The sequence below is a fragment of the Podarcis bocagei genome (genome assembly GCF_964188305.1).
Source record: "Podarcis bocagei genome assembly, chromosome: 6".
In the NCBI taxonomy this organism is placed as follows: Eukaryota; Metazoa; Chordata; class Lepidosauria; order Squamata; family Lacertidae; genus Podarcis; species Podarcis bocagei.
Window position 1 is genome coordinate 20,628,634 of NC_138130.1, and position 25,301 is coordinate 20,653,934.

The 25,301-nt window shown below is 43.6% G+C and overlaps 2 protein-coding genes across 5 annotated transcripts in view; one reads left to right on the forward strand and one right to left on the reverse strand.

Moving 5' to 3' along the window:
- NDFIP2 (Nedd4 family interacting protein 2) overlaps positions 1–11,817 on the reverse strand; it is a 53,878-nt gene extending 42,061 nt beyond the window's left edge. For both annotated transcript variants that reach the window (XM_081198630.1, XM_081198628.1), the window contains exon 1: positions 11,676–11,817. In XM_081198630.1, the coding sequence (XP_081054756.1) occupies positions 11,676–11,738 (63 nt within the window). In that variant the 5' untranslated portion in view covers positions 11,739–11,817. The remainder of the gene's footprint in view (positions 1–11,675) is intronic.
- Positions 11,818–11,886: 69 nt separating this feature from the next.
- RBM26 (RNA binding motif protein 26) overlaps positions 11,887–25,301 on the forward strand; it is a 53,018-nt gene continuing 39,603 nt past the window's right edge. Inside the window, exon 1 of one of the 3 annotated variants that reach the window (XM_081198314.1) lies at positions 11,887–11,971. In XM_081198314.1, coding sequence (XP_081054440.1) covers positions 11,913–11,971 — 59 coding nt within the window. In that variant the 5' untranslated portion in view covers positions 11,887–11,912. Of the gene's footprint in view, positions 11,972–16,212; positions 16,547–25,301 lie in introns of those variants that run through there. The other 2 variants (XM_081198315.1, XM_081198313.1) reach the window with 2 other exon arrangements.

Sequence of the window (25,301 nt, forward strand, 5' to 3'; positions counted from 1 at the left end):
CGAGAAGGCCCACAGTATATCATCAGATAGGTAAGGAAGGAAGACTCCAAACTGGCATCCTGCCCCTCTCATCTCTAAGTAATGGACAAGCCAGCTGGGCTTGCAGTAGGCCTTAAAAAGAAGAAGAAGTAATAGTCTGCTAGAAACACAGTTGTTTTTAAAAGCATTGCTTATTTTTAATAGGAATACTTGCAGGAAACCTCAGGTAGCAGTTCTGTCCTAAAAGAGGCATGCTTCATTCTCTTACACATAGGAGTGAATGGTCCGTCTAAAGGCTACATGCTGGGAATAATTGGTTTGGAATCGCCCAAGAAAGATGTTAGCTTGTTTTTTGTATGCCACAACTGCAGCAAGAATTTTGTTAGCCAAAAATTGGAAACTACAAGAAATGCCTACAGTGGAGAAATGGCAGATGAAGATGATGGACTTTCTGGAGCTGGCCGACCTGACTGGAAGAATCCGTGAACAGAAAGAGGAGGAACACCAAGAAGAATGAATGAAATTTAAGGGTTATGTAGTTAAATATGCTAAGATAACGTAAGTAGAATTATTTGCAAGTACCAAATTGGCCTAGGAGTTCAATATGTTAAATTGTATAACATTATGGATAAAGGATAATATAAAAAGAAAGAAAGATGTTAATTGACTAAGTTTATCTCATTTGAAAGAAGTATTAGAAAACTGCTACAATGACTTATATGGAAACTCAGCTAGGAGGATTTGAGGAAGTCACCCAACAATGATAACAAAATTGGGATTTTAACAGTTAGTGTCAGGGAACTGCCATCGGCTCAGGGGCGAGAAGGGAAAAGGCGGATGGATTACAGAGAGCCCCCAAAGATCGTGGGAAGCAGCACTTCCTCAGCGGAGGAAGGAAGCCACGCCTCTAGTGGGGAGGAGATGCAGGGCTCGGAGGATGGAAGGCAGTGCCAGGACACCTTGCCTGAGCAAAGCGGGGAGGAGAGAGGTCCCCCGTTACCCAAGCCTTCCTTGCGCAGTAGGCTTTCGCGCAGAGAGGGGAGGCGCAGACTGGGGGTCAAGAAACTACTCTGCTGGGGAAGGTTTAAGGACCGCCCACTCTCAGATTCTGCCAGTGAATGAGCGAGCCACGGAAGAGTGGCACTCTGCATGGTGAAGGTTTTTTTAGCACCAATAAGAAAGCTTTAGAACAGACTAGTGAGGCATCTTGCCTGATTGCTCTCGAGCAACCACCTGATACCCTTAACCGTTAGGATAAATGTTTGTTTGTTTGTTTGTTTTATATTGTAATGTTTTTCTTTTATGTTTGTTATAAATTTGGAAAATTAATTTTAAAAAATTGGGAAAAAGGCTACATGCCGAGCCAAGGGGTGAGGCAAAGGGTTCCCGAAGTGGAGGTGTTGAGCAGTCCCCTGCAGCACCATCAATCCCTACCCCTACAATCTGTCTCCACGGAGCTTTCTCCTTCTTTCTTTCTTCTGGTCAGCCTCCAAGAGCAAATTGAACCTAGCTGGATGACAAGGGTTAGGGGATAGGATGGGCACCAAGAGGAAATGTCAGGAGCAGAGGAAGGGTTTGTCACCCTCCAGCTGTGCAGCCTACTAAATCGCACCCCTTCTTTCTGCTTTGGATGAGAATGGATCAGCTCCATGTCCAGTATTTAAGTTCTGCTGCCGACATGACATGCAGTTTTGACCTTGGATGATGCTTGCAGTGAAAGGCATAGGATCGCCATATATACCGGAAAATTCTGGTGGTGTCCTGGGAGCGGAGGCTAACATGGCCACTCGGAGGAATTTTTAAAATTTCATACTAAATGTCCAGGATTTTGTCTGTTCCTTGGTGGAAGCAGAAACATCTGCTGATTGCCAAAAGAAAGCGCAACAACTTTTTGGACGATTGTCCAAAAAAACCTCTGGAGTTTTTACTTCTTGAAATATGGCAACCCTAGAATTGCACAACAAAAACAAACAGATGCATAGGTTTTTTTACACTCACTTAGCCAAGGACGTAACAGACTGGGAGGTGAAAATTCACACAATAAACCAAAGCAGAAGCTTCTGCCGTTGCCTGCTTACTCAATAGTCATAGGCAAGTGACTTCAATGTAACTTACTTCTAAGCAAGGATGGCACCCTTTCTTTATATTAGTGACTACAAAGAAATAACAGCCAATCCGCCGGTCAACTATTATGTTAATTGCATTAAATGAAAAGTGTGGTTCTCAATAGCTAAATGGGCATGCCAGGAATATAGCGAAACTTCTCCTGCAAGTAAACATTGCATCCATAAGTTGCATATTTGTTTAAAAAGACTTGTTTTGAAAGATCAATATGATGAGCAGAACTTGAAAACCCTGAAAACCCGACACAGGTTGCTTTCAAACTGGAAGCCTGATATAACACTTGAGCCTAAACAGTGCTTAAGGAAAGAATATTCACTCCCAAGTGTACCCACACTAGGATTACATGAAAGGGCAAATTGAACACCCTCAGATCTAGCAGAGCTCTTTGGTTGACAGCAGACAGCTGGGCAGGCATCTGATTACCAGTCAAATCTGTCTTCGAAGCCCACACAGGCTGTTTTCACCTAAACTGAAAAAGAGGAGTCTTTCAGCTCCACAATCAATGACAGTTTCCACTAAGGTTAAGCTGAAACGGAACGGGCATTAAGGGGACGTGGGGTGTGTGAAAAGGAAAGCCGTAAAAATGGGTGTTTCTTCAACCCGCCAAGATAAAAGTGATGTGCCCACTGTCTTGGGTGGAGTGGCTTGGAAGCCGTCTTTTCCAAACTTATCGAATTATCCCTGGATTGGGGAAATCCAAATTTACTGGGGGGAACAAGCAGGATAGCTGCTGTTGGAGTGAGACATCATGCGGACAACACCACATTAATAGGAATGCAAACAGCATCAAAAGCACATCAAATGTAGGCGTGGACAAGCCCCATTTTTTACTTGTGTGCTAGCAACAATATCTTAGGAGGACTACATTATAGGTCTACTTCTGTGCAAAATTGTGCAGTGAAAAGTGCACCTGGGGTGTAGTTTTACCCAGAAAAATCTGGGTTAGGCTTAATGTTTTGTTTGTTGATGTTTGTCACCATGTTAGCCCCAAACAGAAGGTTTTGTGCTCTTTGTACACTGTGCCTTGTTTACAGTACACACACAGTTCCTTCTCTTGTGATGAGTGACGGACGTCTTGCATCTGTTTTGAAACTGATTGTGCCAAATCTGCACATACCTGGCTGCTAGTCCCCTTCATCCCATACATTTACTGTGGGAATAGGAGAGGGGATGGACCGAGAGATTCAGAAGAATGTGGTGACAATCAAAGTCGGGTGGGGGTGAGAGATAATTTTGAAAAGAAGCCTCTTTGGTGGAAATTTTCAGGAACAGCGAAACAGCAGACTCAGATTAAAAAATATGCATTCCAAACCTGAGAGAAAGATGGAAGAAAACTCATGAGATGAAACCCAGGATGGAAGAAATTTCAGTACCAAATGCCCTTTGCTAACAAGTCATTTTGTAGCCAGGTTGATATGCCTCTGTTGTGGGGTACTATTGTTGATGCTGAAAAAGGAAAACCCAAATGGCATTACACTGTAGTTCAGGGCGTGATAGATGCTGATTGCACAATGGAAAATCAGCATGTGTTGGCATGTCCTATAAGAAACGAAAGGCAGCCAAAATGAAATCTTCCTTATTGTGTCTAACTTGTTAATAGAGCAGCATAATTATTGCTTTGAGTGGGAGGTCTTAGGTTCAGTACCCAAACCACTGTCCAAAGCAAGGGTTGCCAACTTGGCAACCTGTCCACTGGTATCGCTGGACACGTGTCCCAGACTGAACTTTCATTTTTTAAAAGTGAGGAGGGGGAGAAACAAGCCTTTAGCCAACCCCCCCCCCCACTGAAAGTTATGGAGCAAAAGGTGCAGGTCCACTCTAAGTGATTTCTGTGAAATGAGAATGAGTGTGTTGTGGCCACAACCTTGCATATTTTTGCTAGTGCTGAGGAATGCTCCCTGTTGCGATTAGACACCGACAGCATCAGTGTGTATGAAATCAATACCTTTTGATCTCCACATTCAGGGCCAGTAGGGTATAGCTGACACCCCATTTAAAGTGGTCTAAAGTGGCTGTCTCTCTAACGTTATGCCATGGTCCTTGTGGCAGCCAATTTGTGTTGTGCCATGCCGCCCCCTCACCATTGCAGCTGTTTTGCGGTCACAACATTATGATGGAAGATTGGGAAAAATTATGGAAAACTGATTTAAAATTTACAAATTGTTCCCTATTGAAGGAGAACTACGTGAAGATGATGTATAGATGGTACACAACACCAGCGCAGTTAGGGGAAATGTACAAAACTAGTTCAAATATATGTTGAAAGTGTAAAGAAAAGGAAGGGATATTTTATCATATGTGGTGGGATTGTAATGTAATTTAAAAATTTTGGGAAATGATATACAATGAATTGAAGAAAATGTTCCATATAACATTTGTTAAAAACCACGAGGCATTTTTGTTGGGGATTGTAGGGAAAGTCCTGCGAAAAAAGCTGAAGAACATCTTCATGTATGTGACAACGGCCACAAGAGTTCTGGTAGCACAAGGATGGAAGCCTGAAGAAGCCCCAACTAAAGAATCATGGCAAGAAAAACTGATGGACTATGCAGAACTGGCAAAACTGACATATAAGCTATGGGACAAGGATAATTGTAACTTTAAGGATGAATGGGAACCCTTTACAAAGTATCTGAAGATGCAACAAAGCGAACTGGTCTCCTTGGCAGGTTTTGAATAAACATTCACAAACTTTTTATTGATGATAATCAGCTAAATAGTTTGAGGATCTATGCAACTTTGTAACATGCAGAAAACAGCAGTCTCAGAGAAACCAAAGACTGGAATTGAGGGAAGTCGGGGGGTGGGGGCAGGTGGGTTTTGTGTGGGAGGGGGGAGGGAGGAAAAATGGGGGGGGGACAAGGATGATATGTTTTTGGATACTATGTCTTGTTTTAATTTTGAATAAAAAAACTAAAACTAAAACCACTGCAGCCATTTTGTGACTGGTGCCCCCAGCACTCTCTCAACATTTGAAATGTGCCCACTGGCCCAAAAAGGTTGGTGACCACTATACTAGAAGAGCAATGGGGCAAAGCTTGGGGACACTGCTCAGTGGCAGATCATCTGCTTCATATGCAGAAGATGCCTGGCATCTCTAGACAGGGGTCAGAAGGAGCCCTGGAGTATTGCTGCCTACCAGACAAGACAGTATTTACCTATGTGAACCAATTGTCTGATTCATATGAGGTAGCATCTTATGTTCCTGTCTCTAGCTGAAGATATACGGTATTTTTAACGGTGGCGTGCGAAAATGAAGAAAAATCACGAATAGTTTTAAAGATGCAGCATAATTTTCTGGAACCACTCCAATATCTCAAGGTATCAAGGTATTACGGTAGATACCTGGGTTATCTGGCTGTTTATCTAGAAAGAAGATTAACGATTCCAAGACGAGCCCCAGGAAGCTCGCTGTGTGTGTTCCTTCTTCCTGGGAGAGCAACAGCTCCCGGATAAGGAAAGAAGAGAATTGCTTGTGAACTCTTAGTTCAGCAGAATTCTTAAGCTGGATTTGCATACTCTCTGGTTTGAGGTATCTTTTTGAAATCAGCAGATGGTTGCAATAGTTTTGGAAATGAGTCCCCAAGGATCTAACCTTCCCAGAGGCCCCTAAGGCACCAGCTTGTATTCAATGACATTAGCAGGATAGGACCTAGAGCAGTGTTTCTTGGGTCTCCAGCTTCTGTTGGAATACAGCTCCCATCATTCCTAGCAAGCAGGACCAGCGGTCAGGGATTGACCCATTCCAAGAACATCATACAGTGGCATACTGTGGGGCGGGCTTCAATAGCAGTCTTCAGCTCTTCTACATCGCTCAGTCTCATGTCTCTCATCTTTCTCTTGGCAATGCCCCATAGATTCTCTATGGGGTTCAGGTCAGGACATGGCTCCCCAAATCAACACAGACTGTGGAAACTTCACATTGGACTTCAAGCATTTGGCATTGTGTGCCTCCCCATTCTTCCTCCAGACTCTGGGTCCTTGGTTTCCGAATGAGATGCAAAAGCTGCTCTCATCAGAAAAGAGATTTGGGGAGCCATGTCATCAGCTGGTGTTGGTCCACTGTGCTTCATTAAGTCCAGGGTCAACGTAGCCGTGTCTACAAGGAGATTTTGGAGCACTTCATGCTTCCTTCCGCAGACGAGCTTTATGGGGATGCTGATTTCATTTTCCAGTAGGACTTTGTCACCTGCCCACACTGCCAAAAGTACCAAAACCTGGTTCAATGGACATGGGATTACTCTGCTTGATTGGCCAGCAAACCCGCCTGACCTGAACCCCATAGAGAAGCTATGCGGCATTGCCAAGAGAAAGACGAGAGACATGAGACCGAGCAATGCAGAAGAGCTGAAGGCTGCTATTGAAGCTTCCTGGTCTTCCATAACACCTCAGCAGTGCCACAGGCTGATAGCATCCATGCCATGCCGCATTGAGGCAGTAATTGATGCAAAAGGGGCCCAAACCAAGTACTGAGTCCATGTGCATGCTTCTACTTCTCAGAGGTCCAATATTGCTCTATTTGCTGATTTCATTTAATATTCTAATTTTCTGAGATAGTTAATTTGGGGTTTTCATCAGCTGTGCACCATAAACATCACAATTATAACAAATAAAGGCTTGACATATCTCGCTTTGCATGTCATGAGTCTATCTCATATATTACCTTTTAAGTTGAATTACTGAAATAAATGAACTTTTCCACAGTATTCTAATTTTTTGAGTTTCACCTGTATGTGTAGGTACAAAAACCAAATATGTCATAGTGCAATGAAACTACCATCTTCAGGCAGATCCATCCATTTGACAAGTGCTTAGGGAAACACTGGTGTTTAATTCAGCTAGCACAAAAGGCCTTGGTTTCATACATACAAGTATGAGCATGTTAAATAGTACATATACACGTTAAGGAAATCGTAATTTGACAAGATTTCAAAATCCATCTAAAGTGATGTTTAAAAATGATGTCCACAGGTATTTGTTAGAAATGTAAAGGAAAAGGAGGATCATATGTGGTGAACTTGCAAATTAGTAAAGGACTTCTGGGAAATGATATATAATGAAATGGGGGGGAAATGATGAAGGTACCGTATTTTTCGCCCTATAGGACGCACCATCCCATAAGGCGCACCTAGTTTTTTGGGGGGGAAATAAAGGGGGGGGGAATTATTTCCCCCCCAGGCGCGGGGCGGGGGCGGGGGAGGCCCGAGCTTCCCCCGACCCCAACCCCCAAACAGGCAGCTCTCTGCAAGCCGTGGGAGCCCAGCGCTGGCTCCCGCTGCTTGCAGAGAGGTCCGCGAAGCCTGGACGCGCTGATCTCAGCGCGCACAGGCTTCGGCATGCCGGCAACTCTCCGCAAGCAGCGGGAGCGCTCCCGCTGCTTGCGGAGAGGTCCGCGAAGCCTGGAGAGCGAGAGAGGCGCACCGACCCCTCTCGCTCTCCAGGCTTCAGCGAAAGCCTGCATTCGCCCCATAGGATGCACACACATTTCCCCTTCATTTTTGGAGGGGGAAAAGTGTGTCCTATAGGGCGAAAAATACGGTATCTTTTAAGAAGAAGCCAGAAGCCCTTTTTAAAGGAATAATAGGGGAGGAGATTCCAAAACATCAAAAGAACTTATTTATGTATGCTACGACAGTAGCAGGGATGTTATATGCCTAGAAATGGATGGAAGGAGAAACTGCAACAAAAGAGGAATGGCAGATGAAACTGTGGGAATCTGCTGAACTGGCTGATTTAACAAGCAGAATTCGAGACCAAGAGAAGGAGATGTTTAAGAAAGAATGGGAGAAATTTGTGGAATATATGAAGAATTATTGTAAACACCTTAAAACGCTAGCAGGACTAGAATGATCAGAGCAGAGAAACGAAATAAGGCTGAAGGTGAATATAAAATGGTAAAAGAGCATTTTGGATATGCAGTCGAATAAGGGAAACTTTAATGAACCATGGAAGGTGGGGAAGGGAAGTCGAGGATAATGAGATTACTTTAATAAATGTGTATTTGTTGTAAAATTGAAAACTTTAAATAAAATGTGAGGGGAAAGATGTCCACAGGTATGATGATCATACATGTATGTTATGTGTCCACTAAAGGAAACGCTGGTTTAACATCGGTATAGTTAAAGGTGAAGTTTCCATTGGAAGGGGATCGTACTGTAAATGTAGGGAATAAATTTCCCTCCTTACCCGTTTTGGTTAAGGTTGTAAATGTGCCCCAAATGGATTAAATGGCATATATAGATAAACAATGCAAACTAGTAACTTTGGTAAGCTTATTTGTAAGGTTCACGTTTTGCAAAACAGTAACTTTGGTAAGTTTATTTGTATTCTGCATGCATTGCCATTTTCAGTTAGCAATAAAATTGCATCTTGAATGGAATTCCACAGAGTAGCTGCTTAAATAGGCTTTGGTACTTAATTGTAATGTTTGTGACAGATTTGACCTCACAATGCTGCGTGCAATGGCAATGCATCTTCTCTGCAAGATTATTCTAATCTGCATGCATCCTGGTGTATTTATAGCCAATATCATCTCCCTGCAGAACCCTTTAGTCAGGTGGCAATTTCTATATATAGCTGAACTGTATATTAGTCCACCCTAGGGCAGGAGTTCTGATTTCAGATTTACAATACAGCAAACTTTTCAGTTGTCGGCTCTGATGAATGACATTCATGAATTAAGTGCCATTTTACCCTGTGTACTATGTCTGTCTTTATATTATTCAAAAGTTTTGCCTTGAGTACCTCAAGTGGAATCTGGGCGACTGCCTTACTAAAATCCTATTCTGTAGACAATGGCTACAAGCATTAGCATTACAAGATCTTTCTCTTTAAATTCATGTGCAAACATTTTGAGATGATTTGAGCCACTTGAAAGGAGAACTATCTATCACAAGTACGTTTCTTATTTCACAATGATCCAGAGATTGTACCTGAGGGAAGCAAATGTTGCATATAAAACTTTGGGGGTGCCAGAAAGTTGACCCTTGTGGAGTACACTGAACTGCTGAAACTTAGGACAATATAGGAGGGAAGGACGTGGGAAAGAAACATCACAATTCCATCTAAATACGGATGTCTTGCGCTTTGTTTCTGTACAGCTACCACCACAACAAACACTTCTAAGATTACAGAACTTGTCCTGTCTGGAAGATTCCTGAGAGAATCCAAATGAACTGTATACGGTACATTCGTCTGAGAAAAGGAAGTCCTTCATAAAGATGTTTGCAATTTTATTTATTTAAAAAAGAAGCCGTACTGATTTCCCTGCTGCAGAGTCGGTTTTCTGTCTGTATTAGAAATGCTTTTTTTAAAAAGAGAAACGTGTGTATTTGTTAAGGTTGCTGTATCACATACACATTTGGAAAGATTTAGAGTTTTTAAAAAGATTGGGAAGAGTTTTCCTTTCTTGCATACCTCTGAACTGTGTATCATTATGGGATAAATATGGGAATTGTTAAAGCAAACATATAGGGCAGCCACTTAAGCAGAAGAAGAAACAATGTTTGAGCTCCCTCTGGTGGGACCACAGAAGAAGGAAATAAAATAAACTCTGGTCACTGACAGACTGCCAGTTGTTTTACAGCAGGGAATCAATCCCTTACCAGAAATTCAGGTTTGTGCAATTAAAGAGAACTAAAATGCTGTATTGTTCTAGCCCAACAAATCCACTTGTAAAGGAAACCAGAGAGGTCACTTTGGGGTTAGAAAAGGAATGAGGAAATGCACTTTGAAATGTGGCACAAATAGACAATTAACCAGTACTTTTTTCTGGAGGTATTCAAGGGTAAGCAGTACCAGCACCCTTTTTCCCCTAAAAAAAAAAAACCAACAACAACACTGGTCAAAAGCGTGGTGCTTCCTGCAACAACATCATGGTTAGTAAGCGGCACTCTTTTTTTCTGGAAGAAAAGCACAGTGTTTAACTACTGTGTAAGCACATCAGGCGGGACACGGGTGGCGCTGTGGGTTAAACCACAGAGCCTAGGACTTGCCGATCAGAAGGTCGGCGGTTCGAATCCCCGCAATGGGGTGAGCTCCCGTTGCTCGGTCCTAGGTCCTGCCAACCTAGAAGTTCGAAAGCACGTCAAAGTGCAAGTAGATAAATAGGTACCGCTTTGGCGGGAAGGTAAACGGCGTTTCCGTGCGCTGCTCTGGTTCACCAGAAGCGCCTTAGTCATGCTGGCCACATGACCGGAAGCTGTACGCCGGCTCCCTCGGCCAATAAAACGAGATGAGCGCCGCAACCCCAGAGTCAGTCACAACTGGACCTAATGGTCAGGGGTCCCTTTACCTTTTTATGGTATAGAAACAGAGTCAGATTTAGGGCAGCATGACTGGTTTCTCCACGCCAGGGTGTCGCAGTTAGGACATGGTGCATGCGCAGAACAGAGAGAGAGGGGCGGAGAGGGAGCACCAAATTTTGGGTTCGCACAGGGAGCCACTGAAAAACCAAAGTCCATCCTGGTTGAAACTATACCCGCTTATTCAAACAAGGCTAAGTGGCAAGAAAACAGTCTCCTTTTCACCATATTGAAAATTATCTTTGCAGCGGGGGCCCTCGGACCTTCCCGCTGCCGTGACAGGCCTTGCGGTCTCCTTGGAGCATGTGACGCCTCATGTTCTCAACCCTTCTGAAAAATAGTTAGGTGGAGCCAGGTGCCTGTGTGCCCCCCCCAACTCAAAATAGTATTATTATGCCCATAGTACTGACGGAGAACTGAGGCAAAGCCGTCCCTTGCCTAAAGCCACCTCATGAGTTCATGGAAGGGGCAAGATTTGAATGGAGGATTTGCCGATTCGTAACTCCAATCCAACCACTTACCTGGGACTTCTGAACGGACATGCGCAGGATTGTGGTGGCAGTGTCCTTGCCACTTTGAGAGCTAGGGTGTCACAAACAAGGAAACAGGCAGGGAACAGGGAGCACAAGAACATAGAGATGAGCCCAGCGGATCGGACCAAAAGCCCAGCATCCTGTTTTCAAAGTGGCCAGCCAGATAACTGTGGGAAGCCATGCCACCTCCAAACATGGCACCCAACTAAGACACTAGTCCGCATGAAGCAAGCACAGAAGACAGTAGGCTTACATTGTCGAGTTTCCTTTTGCCGACTCTAATTCGCAACAAGAAGCAGAGGTGAAATTTGTCAAACCGAAGCATTTTTAAAAGTTTAGAAATGTTCAAATGTGTACATTCTTATTTTATGTAAGTATATGAACATTGCTGTGGAGGTCCATTTTCTAGGAACAGGATTTCCGACGGTCACCCCCCCCAAAAAAAAACCCTACCCAGAATGCCAATATCAACATTCCGATATTTGGAATTAACCATTTCCCCTCCAGTCTTGAACCTGAAATATTGAGATTTCCATTTGGATTTTCTCGTTCATTTCCCCCCACATTCCCATCTTACAAAAAGACAACTGCTTTCTAACTCCATGTATATGTACAACACACTGATATTCTTACATTGCAGTGTTTTCCCCGGACGCCTGCTGTTTTTACTCCGGGGGTGCACTATTCTCCTCCTCTGTAAAAAAACGAGCTATTTGAATGAGGGAAGATGCAGTACCTGAGATCCATTCTCCCTGTTTCCTACGCCAGATGGTGAAATTCCCCTTGTGTCAATTTCCATACTTCATGGGCACACAAAATCATGCCCACAGACCGTAGTGTCAAATCTCATTTTTCGCACGACAGCCATGGGCTTGACAGGCTCATCCCGATGTCACCAAGTTCCATGCCCGGTCATTCCATTCTACAAACAATTGTTTAACAGCCAAGAGTCTCCGTGTTGCTAAGGATATTGATGCATTCCAGGAACATGGAGAATTTCAGCCTGAGATCCTCAGTTCAGGTCCATTCGCGGTATGTAGCATTTTACGGCTTAAATCCTCAGAGGATTTGTCACGCTACAGGATTTTAATGGCTTCACATTTGACTGCTGTAGTCACATGACGGAATTCGTTTCTATTTCTGCTGTGTTCAGGAGGAGGACAAAACTATTTATAATATTTATTATACAGTATTGATGACCATAATTGATACTCCCATGAACACGGAAGCAGTTAGCTGCTTGGAGGCACTTGGAATACAGAAATAGCCAAATGGGGAATGATAAAGAAGGCCAAAAACCTTTATCCTCAAAACAGTCCCTTCCTTTCCTTTTAAATTAGCAGCCACCAATTGCATATGCCATACAGTCTTGAGCCCTCATACCCAAGATTTATTGAATCATCAGACAAGACTAGCATTCTCAGGATGCTTTACATGTGATAGGCCACATATATCTCATAAAACATGAACAGGAATGCAGCTACGGTTGTACAACACTACATCCAGCATGAAAATGTTCTATCATAAAGCATGGAGAGTTACAAGTGCTGCTGTTCCACCAGCCCCGAGTCCAGCTAAATCATGAAGTTAATTCTTCATTTTGTAATTACATCACTAATACAGTTTGTTATTCCATATTGGTATATTCAAACCCACTTAATGGCGGCGAGATACACTTTAATACACTCCCCACAGCCTGCTATATTCAGTGTTAGGGTAGGCAAAAATGGGCAAAATAGCTGTTTCCCCAGTGAATATTTATGAATAGAGTTTCCAGTCCACTTTAGCGACTGAGTGCTGAGTTTGTGGTATAGTAAGAGCTTTGCAAACTTTTCATGTTGCTGATATGCTTTTTTAAGACTTGCATCATTTTGCGATGCAGTGTTGTTGTTTAGTTATTTAGTCGTGTCCGACTCTTCGTGACCCCATGGACCAGAGCATGCCAGGCACTCCTGTCTTCCGCTGCCTCCCCCAGTTTGGTCAAACTCATGCTGTTAGCTTCGAGAACACTGTCCAACCATCTCGTCCTCTGTCGTCCCCTTCTCCTTGTGCCCTCCATCTTTCCCAACACCAGTGATTTACTAGCAAACCAGAGGTTAAACTAACCCCTTTCCAGCCCCGGAAGGAGCATTCGTGAGACACACCTACAGACTGCAGCCGACATACTAACGTGTTGCACTATTTGGAAATTATTTCGGTCACAGACCAGTTCCAGACACTATTTGGAAAGCTCTGAACTAATCTGTGACACAGGCAAATTAGCTACAACTTCACTGCCCTTTTCTACATGCAACCAAGGCTTCATTTTAGCCCCGGAGTCTGTTTTGAGGGCCAACGAAGACGCTGAGATGTGTCCTTACGATAGCTGTCCACTGTTGGCGCCTTGCAGTCACAATCCTACACTTCTCTGGGAGCAATTCCCATTGTACATGCCTAGGATTGCACTAGAAATCTCTGGCCTCCGAAAAGCACAGGTCACCTGCCAGCCAATCTGATACATAATACAGTGGTGCCTCGCAAGACGAAATTAATTCGTTCCGCAAGTTTTTTCTTCTTGCGAGTTTTTTGTCTTGCGAAGCACGGTTTCCCATAGGAGTGCATTGAAAATCAATCAATGCGTTCCTATGGAGACCGTCCGGGGACAGAGGGGAAGCGCCGCTCGCCTTCCCCTCTGTCCCCGGACCTGTTTAAAGCAAGGGGCAGCAGGGAGAAGATTGCTTCTCCCCGTTGCCTGCCCCGCAATCTCCGGGGACAGAGGGGAAGGCGCGCGTGCCTTCCCCTCTGTCCCCGGACCTGTTTTAAAGCAAGGGAAGGGGCAGCAGGGAGAATCACTTCTCCCCGTTGCCGCCCCTTGGTTCAAAAGGGGTCCCCTATGAGTTTTGCGAAGCAAGCCCATAGGGAAATGCGTCTTGCGAAGCGGCTAAGAAAACGAAAAACTCCTTCGTCTAGCGAGTTTTTCGTCTTCCGAGGCGTTCGTCTTGCGGGGTACCACTGTAGACCATTCAGATTTGCAATCCACTCAGTTGCACAGAGCTGAAATTGTCATGCATTTGTGTTGTTGTGAGCCCAGAAGCTGTGCTTCCTCCAAATTAAATTCGACTTTTTTAAAAGTAATTACACGAGAACATGAACTGAGAATGATGCGTTTGTTGCAGTCCGAAGTATGCTACTCGCTCAGAAATGGGTCTAATAATAATAATAATAATAATAATAATAATAATAATAATAATTTATTTATTTATACACCTCCCACTCTGGGCGGCTTCCAACAGAATATTAAAATACAATAATCTATCAAACATTAAAAGCTTCACTAAATCGGGCTACCTTTCTGATGTCTTCTAAAAGTCTGGTGGTTGTTTTCCTCTTTGACATCTGGTGGGAGGGCGTTCCACAGGGCAGGTGCCACTACCGAGAAGGCCCTCTAACTGGTTCCATGTAACCTGGCTTCTTGCAGCGAGGGAACTGCCAGAATGCCCTTGGCACTGGACCTCAGTGTCCGGGCAGAATGATGGGGGTGGAGACGCTCCTTCACGTATACTGGACCGAGGCCATTGAAAGCCACACCATTTAAAATATTTCAGAGTGAGCAAGGGCAGTTGGCCTATATTAGAAATACATTTTAAAGGTGCCATTCTGTGTATGTTTACTCATGCCACACTTAGCTAACCCCATGGTGTTCCAGGGCATAAAGCTCAACGATAGAGCTTTGCACGGGCAAGGTCCCTGGTACAATTCACTAATCTCCAGGGAAAGCTAGAAGAGACCCATCACTGAAACCCTGAAGATCTGTGGCCTGTTACCAGAGATAATATTAAGCTAGATATATCAATGGTCAATGGCAATTTCCAGGGCTCCCATGATTTATGCAAGCGTTTTTCTGATCTCCTGACCCTTTAACCTGTTGCATTATTTTTATGGTACTGTTTTACTGTGGATTTCAATAATGGATTTCAATTTACTTTATATTTTGTAAGCCACTTAAAGGTTGGTTTGGGCATTATTTAAGCAGGCAATATTTAAGCGGGTGGCACTGTGGTCTAAACCACAGAGCCTCAGGTCGGTGGTTCGAATCCGCACAATAGGGTGAGCTACCGTTGCTCTGTCCCAGCTCCAGCCTATCTAGCAGTTTGAAAGCACACCAGTGCAAGTAGATAAATAGGTACCACTGTGGCGGGAAGGTAAACGGCATTTCCATGCTCTCTAGTTTCTGTCACAGTGTTCCGTTGCGCCAGAAGTGGTTTAGTCATGCTGGCCACATGATATGGAAAGCTGTCTGTGGACAAACACTGGCTCCCTTGGCCTGAAAGCAAGATGAGGACCGCAACCCCATAGTCACCTTTGACTGGACTTAACTGTCCAGGGGTCCTTTACCTTTACTTAAGTTAACAATAAAGAAGCATAGATGAGCACTGAAAAGATTGTGCTCCTAACAATTCAATGATGTGAATCTTGAAAGTGATTCCTGCAGGGTTTGGCAGTACTTACTGCCAAGTAACTGGGGTGAGCAAGAGGAAAAAAGAAGCACAAGGCATCAGGATACGTTCCAAAGGCACAGCATAGTCATATGCCAGACGCAAAAGAGTCTTGCAGAACATGGAAAGGCAAGCACATTGTGGCAGAAAGGGCTCATTCCAGGCACACAAGCACATTTATATAGAGGGCGGAAATTCCAAACCCTCCAACATTTCTCCAATGAAAACAGGTACATCTTATTCAATAATAATAATTTTAGTATTTATTCCCCACCCTCTCAAGACTGGGGTGGAATCTACACACACATAAAAAAACGCTGTAAAAATGCTTTTTTAAAAAAAAGTTTTGAAAAACACATTGCATTTTGCAGAGCTTACTGTCGCCATCTAGCATCACATTTATATATTGCACTTTAAGACACATTTAAAACGTTTTATTTGCAGCTGTGTAGCTGGGTTGCTGCAGCCACTCTGGGCAGCTTTCAGCATATAAGAAACATAATAAAAATAAAACACTAAAAAACTTCCCTCTACAGGGCTGCCTGAAGGTTGTATGGGATTGCATACCCTTCCGACCAGCCACGCCCCCCCCCCTTTTGAAGAAGATCCCGGCCCTTCAAACCAGCCGGGGATGCGCGCGCAGCCTCCTCCTGCTAGTGACGCCGCTCCCAGCCGTGCGCCTGCGCGCTAGCTCGCTCTCCCGCCTCCCGCTTTCCCCGCGCGTTGCGCCCCCTCGCGAGGTTTCCGCAAGCCTCGCGACGCTTCCCCGCCGCCATCTTAGTTGTTCCTTGCGCGAAAAGAAGACGAGGAAAGGAAGGGAAGGGGCGGGAAAAAGGGGGGGGGGTGGAAATAAGAAAGAAAGGAGAGAGGCTTTAGCTGGGGCCGCGTCCGCATAAGCATTCCGGGCTCAGAGTCAGGGCCGGGGAGGCTGCTTGGCCGCCTGCCGTTACCCCTTTCCTTGGCTCGGGCCTCTCTCTCTCGACGTCCCCTCAGGCCCGGGGCCCTCGCCGCCAAGCCCTCGTCACCGCTGCCTGAGGAGGCGGGGCTCGGTCCGGCTCTGGATGGTGGCGAGAATGATCATAGAAAACTTCGAGGCGCTGAAATCGTGGCTCAGCAAGACCTTGGCGCCCATGTGAGTAGTAGGGAGCGTGGGGAACGTCTGAACGCGCGCGCACACGTGTATTCAGGGCGCCTTCATTCTGTATATGCGTGTGCGGAGGTGCATAAATGCGCACCCGCCCGCGTGGAGGCTCTGCAAGCGGGGGTTACAAAAATGGACCCATAGTGTCACCGGGGTGGGGGGGTGGGGTGTCTGGTGGGCAGAAACCTGACGACTTCTTCCTCCCTTGCATCCAGTTCAGTGGTTCCCAATCGCGACGCGTGACTACGTTGCAAGGGGATGTTGAAAAGCGGGGTCGCCTAGCCCTAACACACCCCTGTCCCGCCCCCCCCCACCATGAACGCCGTAGGCATTGGAGTGTCTGAACAGCTTCGAGACGTGAAGCTCTATTACTGTACCTCAGAAGCAAACTGGAATGCCAGGGTTGAGAGCGAGATGGGAAAGCTAGGAGCCCTGTGGCACCTTAAACCTAGGTTATGGGCTCCACGGTGTGCTTTTTTATTGTCTTAACAAGAATACAAAGCTGTAAATGAATGAACAGCAGCTAAAACGTTACGTTGATTTTGCACAGGGTCTGGTCCTCCCTAATACAGTGGTACCTTGGGTTACATACGCTTCAGGTTACAGACTCCACTAACCCAGAAACAGTACCTTGGGTTAAGAACTTTGCCTCAGAATGAGAACAGAAATCACGTGGCGGCAGCAGGAGGCCCCATTAGGTAAAGTGGTGCTTCAGGTGAAGAACAGTTTCAGGTTAAGAACGGACCTCCGGAACGAATTAAGTACTTAACCCGAGGTACCACTGTATTCTTAAGAGGGCCTCTTCTCCAGTCTTCGGAGAGCAGCTGGAAGTGGGGAGGCAGAAAAAGGTCCTCCTCTCCTTCCACTCTGCTGTTTTAAGCAGAAATCTCAGGTGCTGTACTGCGCCCAGAGCTTAGAAACGGCTCATGCTAATGATTTCCCTGTCACAGAACACGCCTCGAATAATGGGAGTTTCGAACGCTGGGTGTAGGCAATTTAAAAGTAGCACACGTGTTCTGTTCAAAGCTATTGCAGTGCACTACCCAAACAGAAAGTGACAGCCTTAAAGGCTGTCTGTGGTTAGCAAGAAAACCATCATCACCTTATGATTATTGAATCACTGTTCCCAATTAGGGGTTGAGGGACCCCTGGGGGTCCACAGAACCTATCCCGGGGGTCTGCAACTCCATCCCTTGCTTCTCCCTTAAATAAATTTCTGCATGGTAATATCACAAATTTTATCGTCTGTTTTTTTAGCGTACTTAAAATCGTTTGCTTATCAGGGGCTGCTCCACATTTTGTTCAAAAAATTGCCTTGCAGAGGTAGCTACCATAGAGTTATCAAATTTTCCCATGGCTTGGATTTTGAAAAATAGGGGGTCTTCAGTAATTAGCTAATTGGGAACCACTGATCTAGTTCACTCTGTGAAGGTGTGTTTGTTTTTTGTCTTTGGTGGGGTGGGGGGAGGGGGGAACATTGTGTAAGGAGGTGCTTTCAGCTCACGACAGCCCCTATACGTGCAGCCTGTAGTGGTACAACTCGAAACAAAAGTTGGAAATTAGCCCACATAGCTATTGCTGCCTCAAAGTTTGTGGAAGGGCACTGCTGCGCAAGAGGATGGGTGACTTGACCTTCCCTTGCTGTAGTTGTTGTGAAAGTTTGCTGTGCTTAACTGATCTGCACCTATGGGTTATGTATGTATGTATACCTTGATCTGGTACACCTGACTCTTACATATGTATGTTTCAGACTTTATAGTGTGTAAATAACTGATGCTGTATAGAATTATACTGCCATCAAATTGGATGATGTATAGTTTCCTTATGAGAAAGCACACTTAATTAACAAATGCTTTATGCACTTCTGTCATAAAGTCGTATGTTTCACAGTTACTTGTGAGCAGGGAATTAAAGGGTAAAAGTAAAAGTTCAGTTGCAATTTTTTTTTTTGAAATGTCAACTGTTTTCCTGTTTGAGACTCTTACCTAACAATGTATTAAATTGAATTCTTGGTTCACTCTTTGGTACTTTGAATTGAATTGTTGACACCAAAGTTTGAGAGTGCAGTGTGTTTTTAATAGATGATTATTCTTGCCAGCTATTTCTGGGCTACCACCAATTCAAAGGGTTTGCACTGTGCAGCTGATATGTAGAAAAACATGCAGGAATTGTGATTTGTGGCAAAGCAGGGTGTTGGTAGAGTGGAAATACTCCTGGGATGAAGAATCAGTAATTCTTTTAACATAACAAAACATGATTTTAATATAACTTACTGCATAAAAGCAGAATGGACAAAACACGATAATAAAATTTAATGACTGTGCTACTCCTTTGCATTGTCTCAGAAGTTGAACACTGTAAGTTGATTTCTGGATGTGTAACTACATTTTGGGATTACAGAATTGTAGAGTTGGAAGGTACCCCAAGGGTCATTTATTCCAATCCTCTGCAATGCAGGACTCTCTTGCCCAATATGGGGCTCAAACCCACAACCCTGAGATTAACAATCTTATGCTGTGTGCAGATTAAGCCTCCATAACCAGCGTGATAAGAAATGGTATGAAGAGTTATCATTGATTCTCAGTTTGTCCAGTTTTTGGTCACGCCAGGGATTCTTGTTTCAAATGCAGAAGTAGGGACTTTGTACAGAAATCGTTACATTCTTTGCAAGAGCTGATTTGTTTGGCTGAGGATAGTGAACCCTAGATGGAAATGCAATAGGAGCTTTTTTAACACAAAAGTCCTGGAAGGAGCAGATGACCATTTAGATTCTAAAGGTGTGATTTTGGGTGCCAAATAAATACAGTGGTACCTCTGGTTACGTACTTAATTCGTTCTGGAGGTCCGTTCTTAACCTGAAACTGTTCTTAACCTGAAGCATCACTTTAGCTAATGGGGCCTCCCGCTGCTGCCGCGCCACTGCCATGCGATTTCTGTTCTCATCCTGAAGCAAAGTTCTTAACCCAAGGTACTATTTCTAGGTTAGCGGAGTCTGAACCTGAAGCGTATGTAACCTGAAGTGTATGTAACCCGAGGTACCACTGTACTGAAAATGCAAGACGATTCTTTAACTCTTGTGCCCAGTGAAGTGTGCTGTGTGTGGAAACATTGATGTGTATATGTGCAAAGAAGGGGAAATCTTGAAATCCTTTGTCAGATATGTATATTTTTGTGCAGTTTTGCAGTTAGGTTTCAGGAGTGGTTGGTCATCTGCTACATCTTGTTGGTAAAAGCGGCACCGCATTGTGGTTGCTCTCTGCCTTAAGAACAGAAGAGCTAGGACACATGTAGCCACTTCATAAAATGGGAAGGGCTGCAGCTCAGAAGTAGAACATTTCCTTTGCAAGGAGGTTCAATCCCTGGCAACTCCAGGTAGGGCTAAGAGAAATTCCTGCTAGAAACCCTGGAGAGCCATTGTCGGTCTAGACCAGGGGTTCACAAACTGTGGTCCACAAACATCATTCTGGTGTTCCACAGTGTGCCTGTGAATTCTGTGGACTTCAACTTGTAATCAGTGTTGGATAAGAAATAAAAGAAGCAGTTAAAATGCAAATAGAAGTCACACATCATTTCGCCTAGTGCATTACAATAGCTACAATAGGCACGCGGGGGTGGGGTATCATTAAGTGGCCCTTCAAGAGTCTAATTTTCAAGCGGTTCATGGAGGGGAAAGTGTTAGGGAATCACGGGTCTAGATAATACTGAGCTGCTTTGACTAAGTGTATGGTCGTTTCCTATATTGCATAGTACTTTTCTGTTAATTGTGGAGCTGGGAAATGCAGTACTGCTGCTGATGCAGTCCTAGTGCTCTGTTGTCTAGCCTTCTTAACAAGCAAAAGGTCTTATCTAGGTAGAGTTGAGGGAATAAATACAACCATTGTAGCATTTCACTATTTACCTGCTTGGGGCAGAGTAGCATAGTGTAGCAATAGTTGCTTGGGCAGGTTCACCTTGAACTTTCAGGTGATCTTCGGAAACGATTATTACCAGCCCTAAGTGAGTAGCAAATTACATAGCTACATTTGCAAATAATAGTAGCACACCATGGAGAAAGGTTCTAGTTCAGCCTTGTTCTTGTTGCACTGGATGAGCACACTTTTTTTCACACCAGAGAGCTTTAAAAAATGTGACTCATTCCATCGTCTGAATTGAGATGGTGTGTTCTGCCATTCCCATTCCCATCTTATAGTTCTGCATGTCTGGACCAAGCTATTCTTTGCAAATAAATATGTGGCTAAGGAAAACATTGACTTGGAATCCTTTTTTTTATTAATATCACTTTTGGATACCAAACATGGAGACTTCTTTGCAATCAATCTCAACAAGAAACATGCATAAACTTTTCCTTCATTTGGCTACCGATGCCACTTCAAATATGGTAGAATTTCTTAATGGAGAATCTATCTGATAAAAGATGAGTGTCCTCATAAGACAGCAGTCTTGTGAACACAATAAGTAAATATGGAATGGTTATTGTGAAAATAGGTTTTGATTATTATTCTGAACAGTCTTTCTCCCTGTTTTCCTTGTTAATATACTTGTCTCCTAGTTTAAAAACATCCCTGGAGGTGCTGTCCGTGTAGACTGGGCAAACACTTTCAGTCATTGTTGTTGCCATGTTGATTCACTGCAGTGCTCCCTGGAGTTTTCAATCATATTTATTTCTCATTTGAACTACTTGTTTGATTTGGCTTTTTCAGGATATTCAACCTTTTGCCCTTTAGTTCTCTTGGAATGATACTTTTTGCACAAGCTTATTATTTTCTAACTCAGGTTATTTTGGGAAATCATGGTTAAACATTTGTATTGTACAGAGACATTGTAGAAGCATAGGCTCATTAAAATGGAAAGTGTTCCTTCTGCTTGTTAAATGCCCTGGGATTTTGTTGCTGTAATTCATTATGACGGGAATACAATCAAGGAGATGGTTTAAATGTAGTTCATGGTTTTATTATTACTTTGGTTTCCCATCTTTTATAGTACCGTAAATAAGCGGTGTGGAGGGAAATCTTTGGGCAGGAAGAGGAAGGGACAGCATTGAGAGGCCTGCAAGTCCCCAAAAGGAGGCAAAGCCTCAAAATGATGCAGACATTTATTGGAACAGTAAACTGAAATGCATTGTATACATTTCTGAGGCAAATAAATTTCTATTCCATTTACATTGCCTGAATAAATGTTAAAATGGCTCGACTGAATCGTCACAATGTGGAATAGAAATCTTTTTCTTGAAGAAGGTGATCACTTAGTTACTTGAATCTAATAAGCCATTGAATCTAATGCACACCTCGATTTTCAGAACCTTGAAACCGAAAAAGTATTGGCTGGTGTATGTAAATGTGCCATAGAATCTAATGCACACCTTAATTTTCGCAACATCATTTGGCAAAAAAAGGTGATCATTAGATTCGAGTAAATACAGCATGACGGACATACTTTATTTTGTAATGTATTTCTACAGTTGCCTGTTTTGAGACTTAAAGTCCTCCTTTCTTTTTTAACTTCCTGAGAGGATTTGTTTTCTTCCTATATTCTAAAAGTTTTTGGTCTCCTGTTTTCTTATATTTTCTCACATTTTTCATGTCATTTGGATTCTTTATACATAGTTCATAGCTTAATATATGAGCAAGTTGCATGGATGACCCATTCATTTTGCTCCCAGGGAACAGCACTAAAAACTTATGTTTGGAAAATATGATGTTGCAGGTAAGCTACTAGTAGTTGGATTTGTTCTTTGCTGTTTGCACCACTTTTATATAATGTTATCCAAAAGAATACAAAGATAAAGTGTGTACAATTGAATGTTGCTGAGTGGGCAGAGTTTGTAGCTCAAAATCGGGGTATACATTTATAACTTTCATTAGGCTTCTGAAACTTGATTTCTGGAAATATTTGCTCAGATGGCTAAACAAATTATGATGCTATGCCATATTGGCAACAAGATTCTTGTCAACAAGTCAATTAAAAATGGTAAATGTTGTATGTAAATAGTTCGAATGAGTTTGTGAGCTATATAAAAACTGGAAGAATGTCTGTAACTGACAAGAGAGCTAAACTTCCATTTTTTTAAATGACCTTTTTTAAAAAGGTATTTAATCTTGTACCGTGTAATTGTGTAAACTCTCCAGCCTCGAAAGGTTTGCTGAGTAACTGCAAAATACAGTGATTTTTAACAAGTGTGTGTTGCAGTCTAGCATGGTTTTGAAACATTTGAAGCAGATGTAAGCTTCTGAACTTGATGCATCCAGGGGAATCATGACACAGGAAGGTTCATATGGTAAAGGTTTTAAAGGGTACACAACAAGGGACATCATCATGGCAACCAGCCCCTACAAGGTCTTTTGTTATCATCCCAGCACCATTGTTGGCTCACCTTCCTCTTTACTCGACATGATTTTCATCCTTGAGTCAGACTGTTGAATTTCTGAGAAGCCCACATATTTTTATTTATGATTTCCTATGTACCCTTCATTGTAAGGTCCCAGGATGGGTTACAACAATAAAATGCAAAATTATGAAAACAGATAAAGCAATTGCAATGATAATGTATGTAAACTGTTCCAAACAGAAGAGAACAATGTAAATTCAACAGAGGAGGAGGTGGTTTCCAGAAGATAAAACAGTAGAACAGACTCCCATGAGAGGTGGTCGAGCTTCCTTGGAGGTTTCTATGCAGAGGTTGGTTGGCCATCTGTCATGTATGATTTAGTTGAGAGTCCAGCATTGCTGGGGTTGGACTAAATGACCCTTGGGGTCCCTTCCAGCTCTACAGTTCTATGATTCTATGAAACATTAATTCAGTGGCCATATAATGTGCAGAATATATAATAGATGTATGAATTCCTGAAATGCTTAGAAACTTTAATGTAATACTGGTAGGGGACCTTTCACTGATAACTTTGAAATTTTAAGACAGAGGTTTTCAACCTTTTTGAGGCCACAGCTCCCTTAACCAACTCCATTTTTCTACTGCACCCCTGTGGGGCTCAGGAGCCCAGTTATGTCACCCCTTTCTCACAGAACTGGCAGCCTCTTGCCCTTTTTAGAACACCCTCCCTTGTGGAGTGTTTCCTCAACCTCCTCTTACCTGTCCTTGGAAGTCCTCCAGGCAGTCACTACTGCCTACCCTGGTCTCTGAGCTCCCCCCCCCCACCCCAAAGAGAGGTGCCTCCTCACACTGCCTCACAGGGGCCTGGGAAGAGGATGTCCCCAGCCTTGGTGGCCCAACGGAGCCTGGCCAGAGGTGAACATGAGGCCAGCACCTTACTCACTTTGGGAGGCAGCAATAGCAGCAGCGGGTGCTGCTGGGTCTGTGTGGTGGAAAGGCACCCTTTCAGAACCAGACACTCAGGCTCCTAGACAGGCCTTGCACACAGCAAGCACAAGAAAGGCAGAACCGTGCCTGTCTGCCAGGCCTCCCACTTGTCTGTCCATTCCCAACAGTAAGGACCTGGCGGACTGGCTGGCTGAGCTCCCTCGCCTGCTTGCTTGCTTGCTCCAAGGCTTCCTCAGCTCCGGGCAACCAGCACCCCCTGACCAGTCCCTGAGACACACCATTCGCCTGGGGAGCTTGTAGCCAGGGCTGCTGCAACAAACAGCTGTGAAAGCCCTTGGAGGCAGACACATGAGAGGACATCAGAGGAGGGAGGGGAGGAAAGAGGGACTGAGGCCAGTATTGCCTGTGGCACATCTGGCCTTCTTTCAAGGCACCCCAGGGTGCCATGGCACACTGGTTGAAAACCACTGCTTTAAGGTATCCTATACCATATTTCACAAACTTCAGTTACTTGGTACTCAATCACTGTATTGTTATTATTTTTCAGTGCCTCAAAATGGTGGGTTGTAGCCAGCTAAGTTCTGTTGGTAGACCCATTGAAATTTAATGTACTTATTAATTTCAGTGGTTCTATTCTCAGTACAACAACAACAACAACAAATTATATTATTTGTATGCCGCCCATCTGATTGGGTTGTCCCACACTCTGGGTGGCAAGATACACCTTGTATCTTGTTTTTAAGAATGGGAAGTGCTTATGTTTAATATTATGTTCGGTGTTTTTTCTAATCTCTGTGCAAGTGACCGACTGTTTTGTCTTGAAGAACATGATGGATAAGGAATATTTAAAATAGTGTAACGTTAATTTTTAATTTAAAAGAACATCCAGTCTTGCAAAGATCATTGATGCTTTCAGGTGTTCCCTGTTTCCTTGAACCATCTCTTTAAGGCTACTTTGATCATGACAGTCAGAGAACATTACTTGTTTAGATGGAATATCACACTCCTCCACAGAGAGACTGAAATAAGTCTCCTTTAGATAGATGCACAATGATGAAACAAGTTAGTAAAGTTTCAGCTGAACCCTATGCCAGTCGTGTATCACACCTACATCTTAAGGATACTCTAGTTGGATAAGTAAATTTGAAGATGACGTGTATGAGCATATTGAAAAGCCTAGATCTCCCTTTATCTGGAACTCTAAAGCAATTTGGTGGTAAATGTGTGGAATGTTATTGACCCTGCCCTGATACCATTTGTGGTGGTGTTAAAGGAAGTGAATGTCTTGGGATCATGTTGACTTCTTGGACTTTTGTGCAGCTTTTATGGTTTCTCAGTTACTACAGTAGTGGCAGAATTGACATCAAAAGTTGTAAAAGTTAAAACCTTGATTTTTCCATAATTTAATCTTCACAGAAACAACCTATGGCAATTTATACTTCACCATAGTGCTTTTTAAAATAGAACTGTATT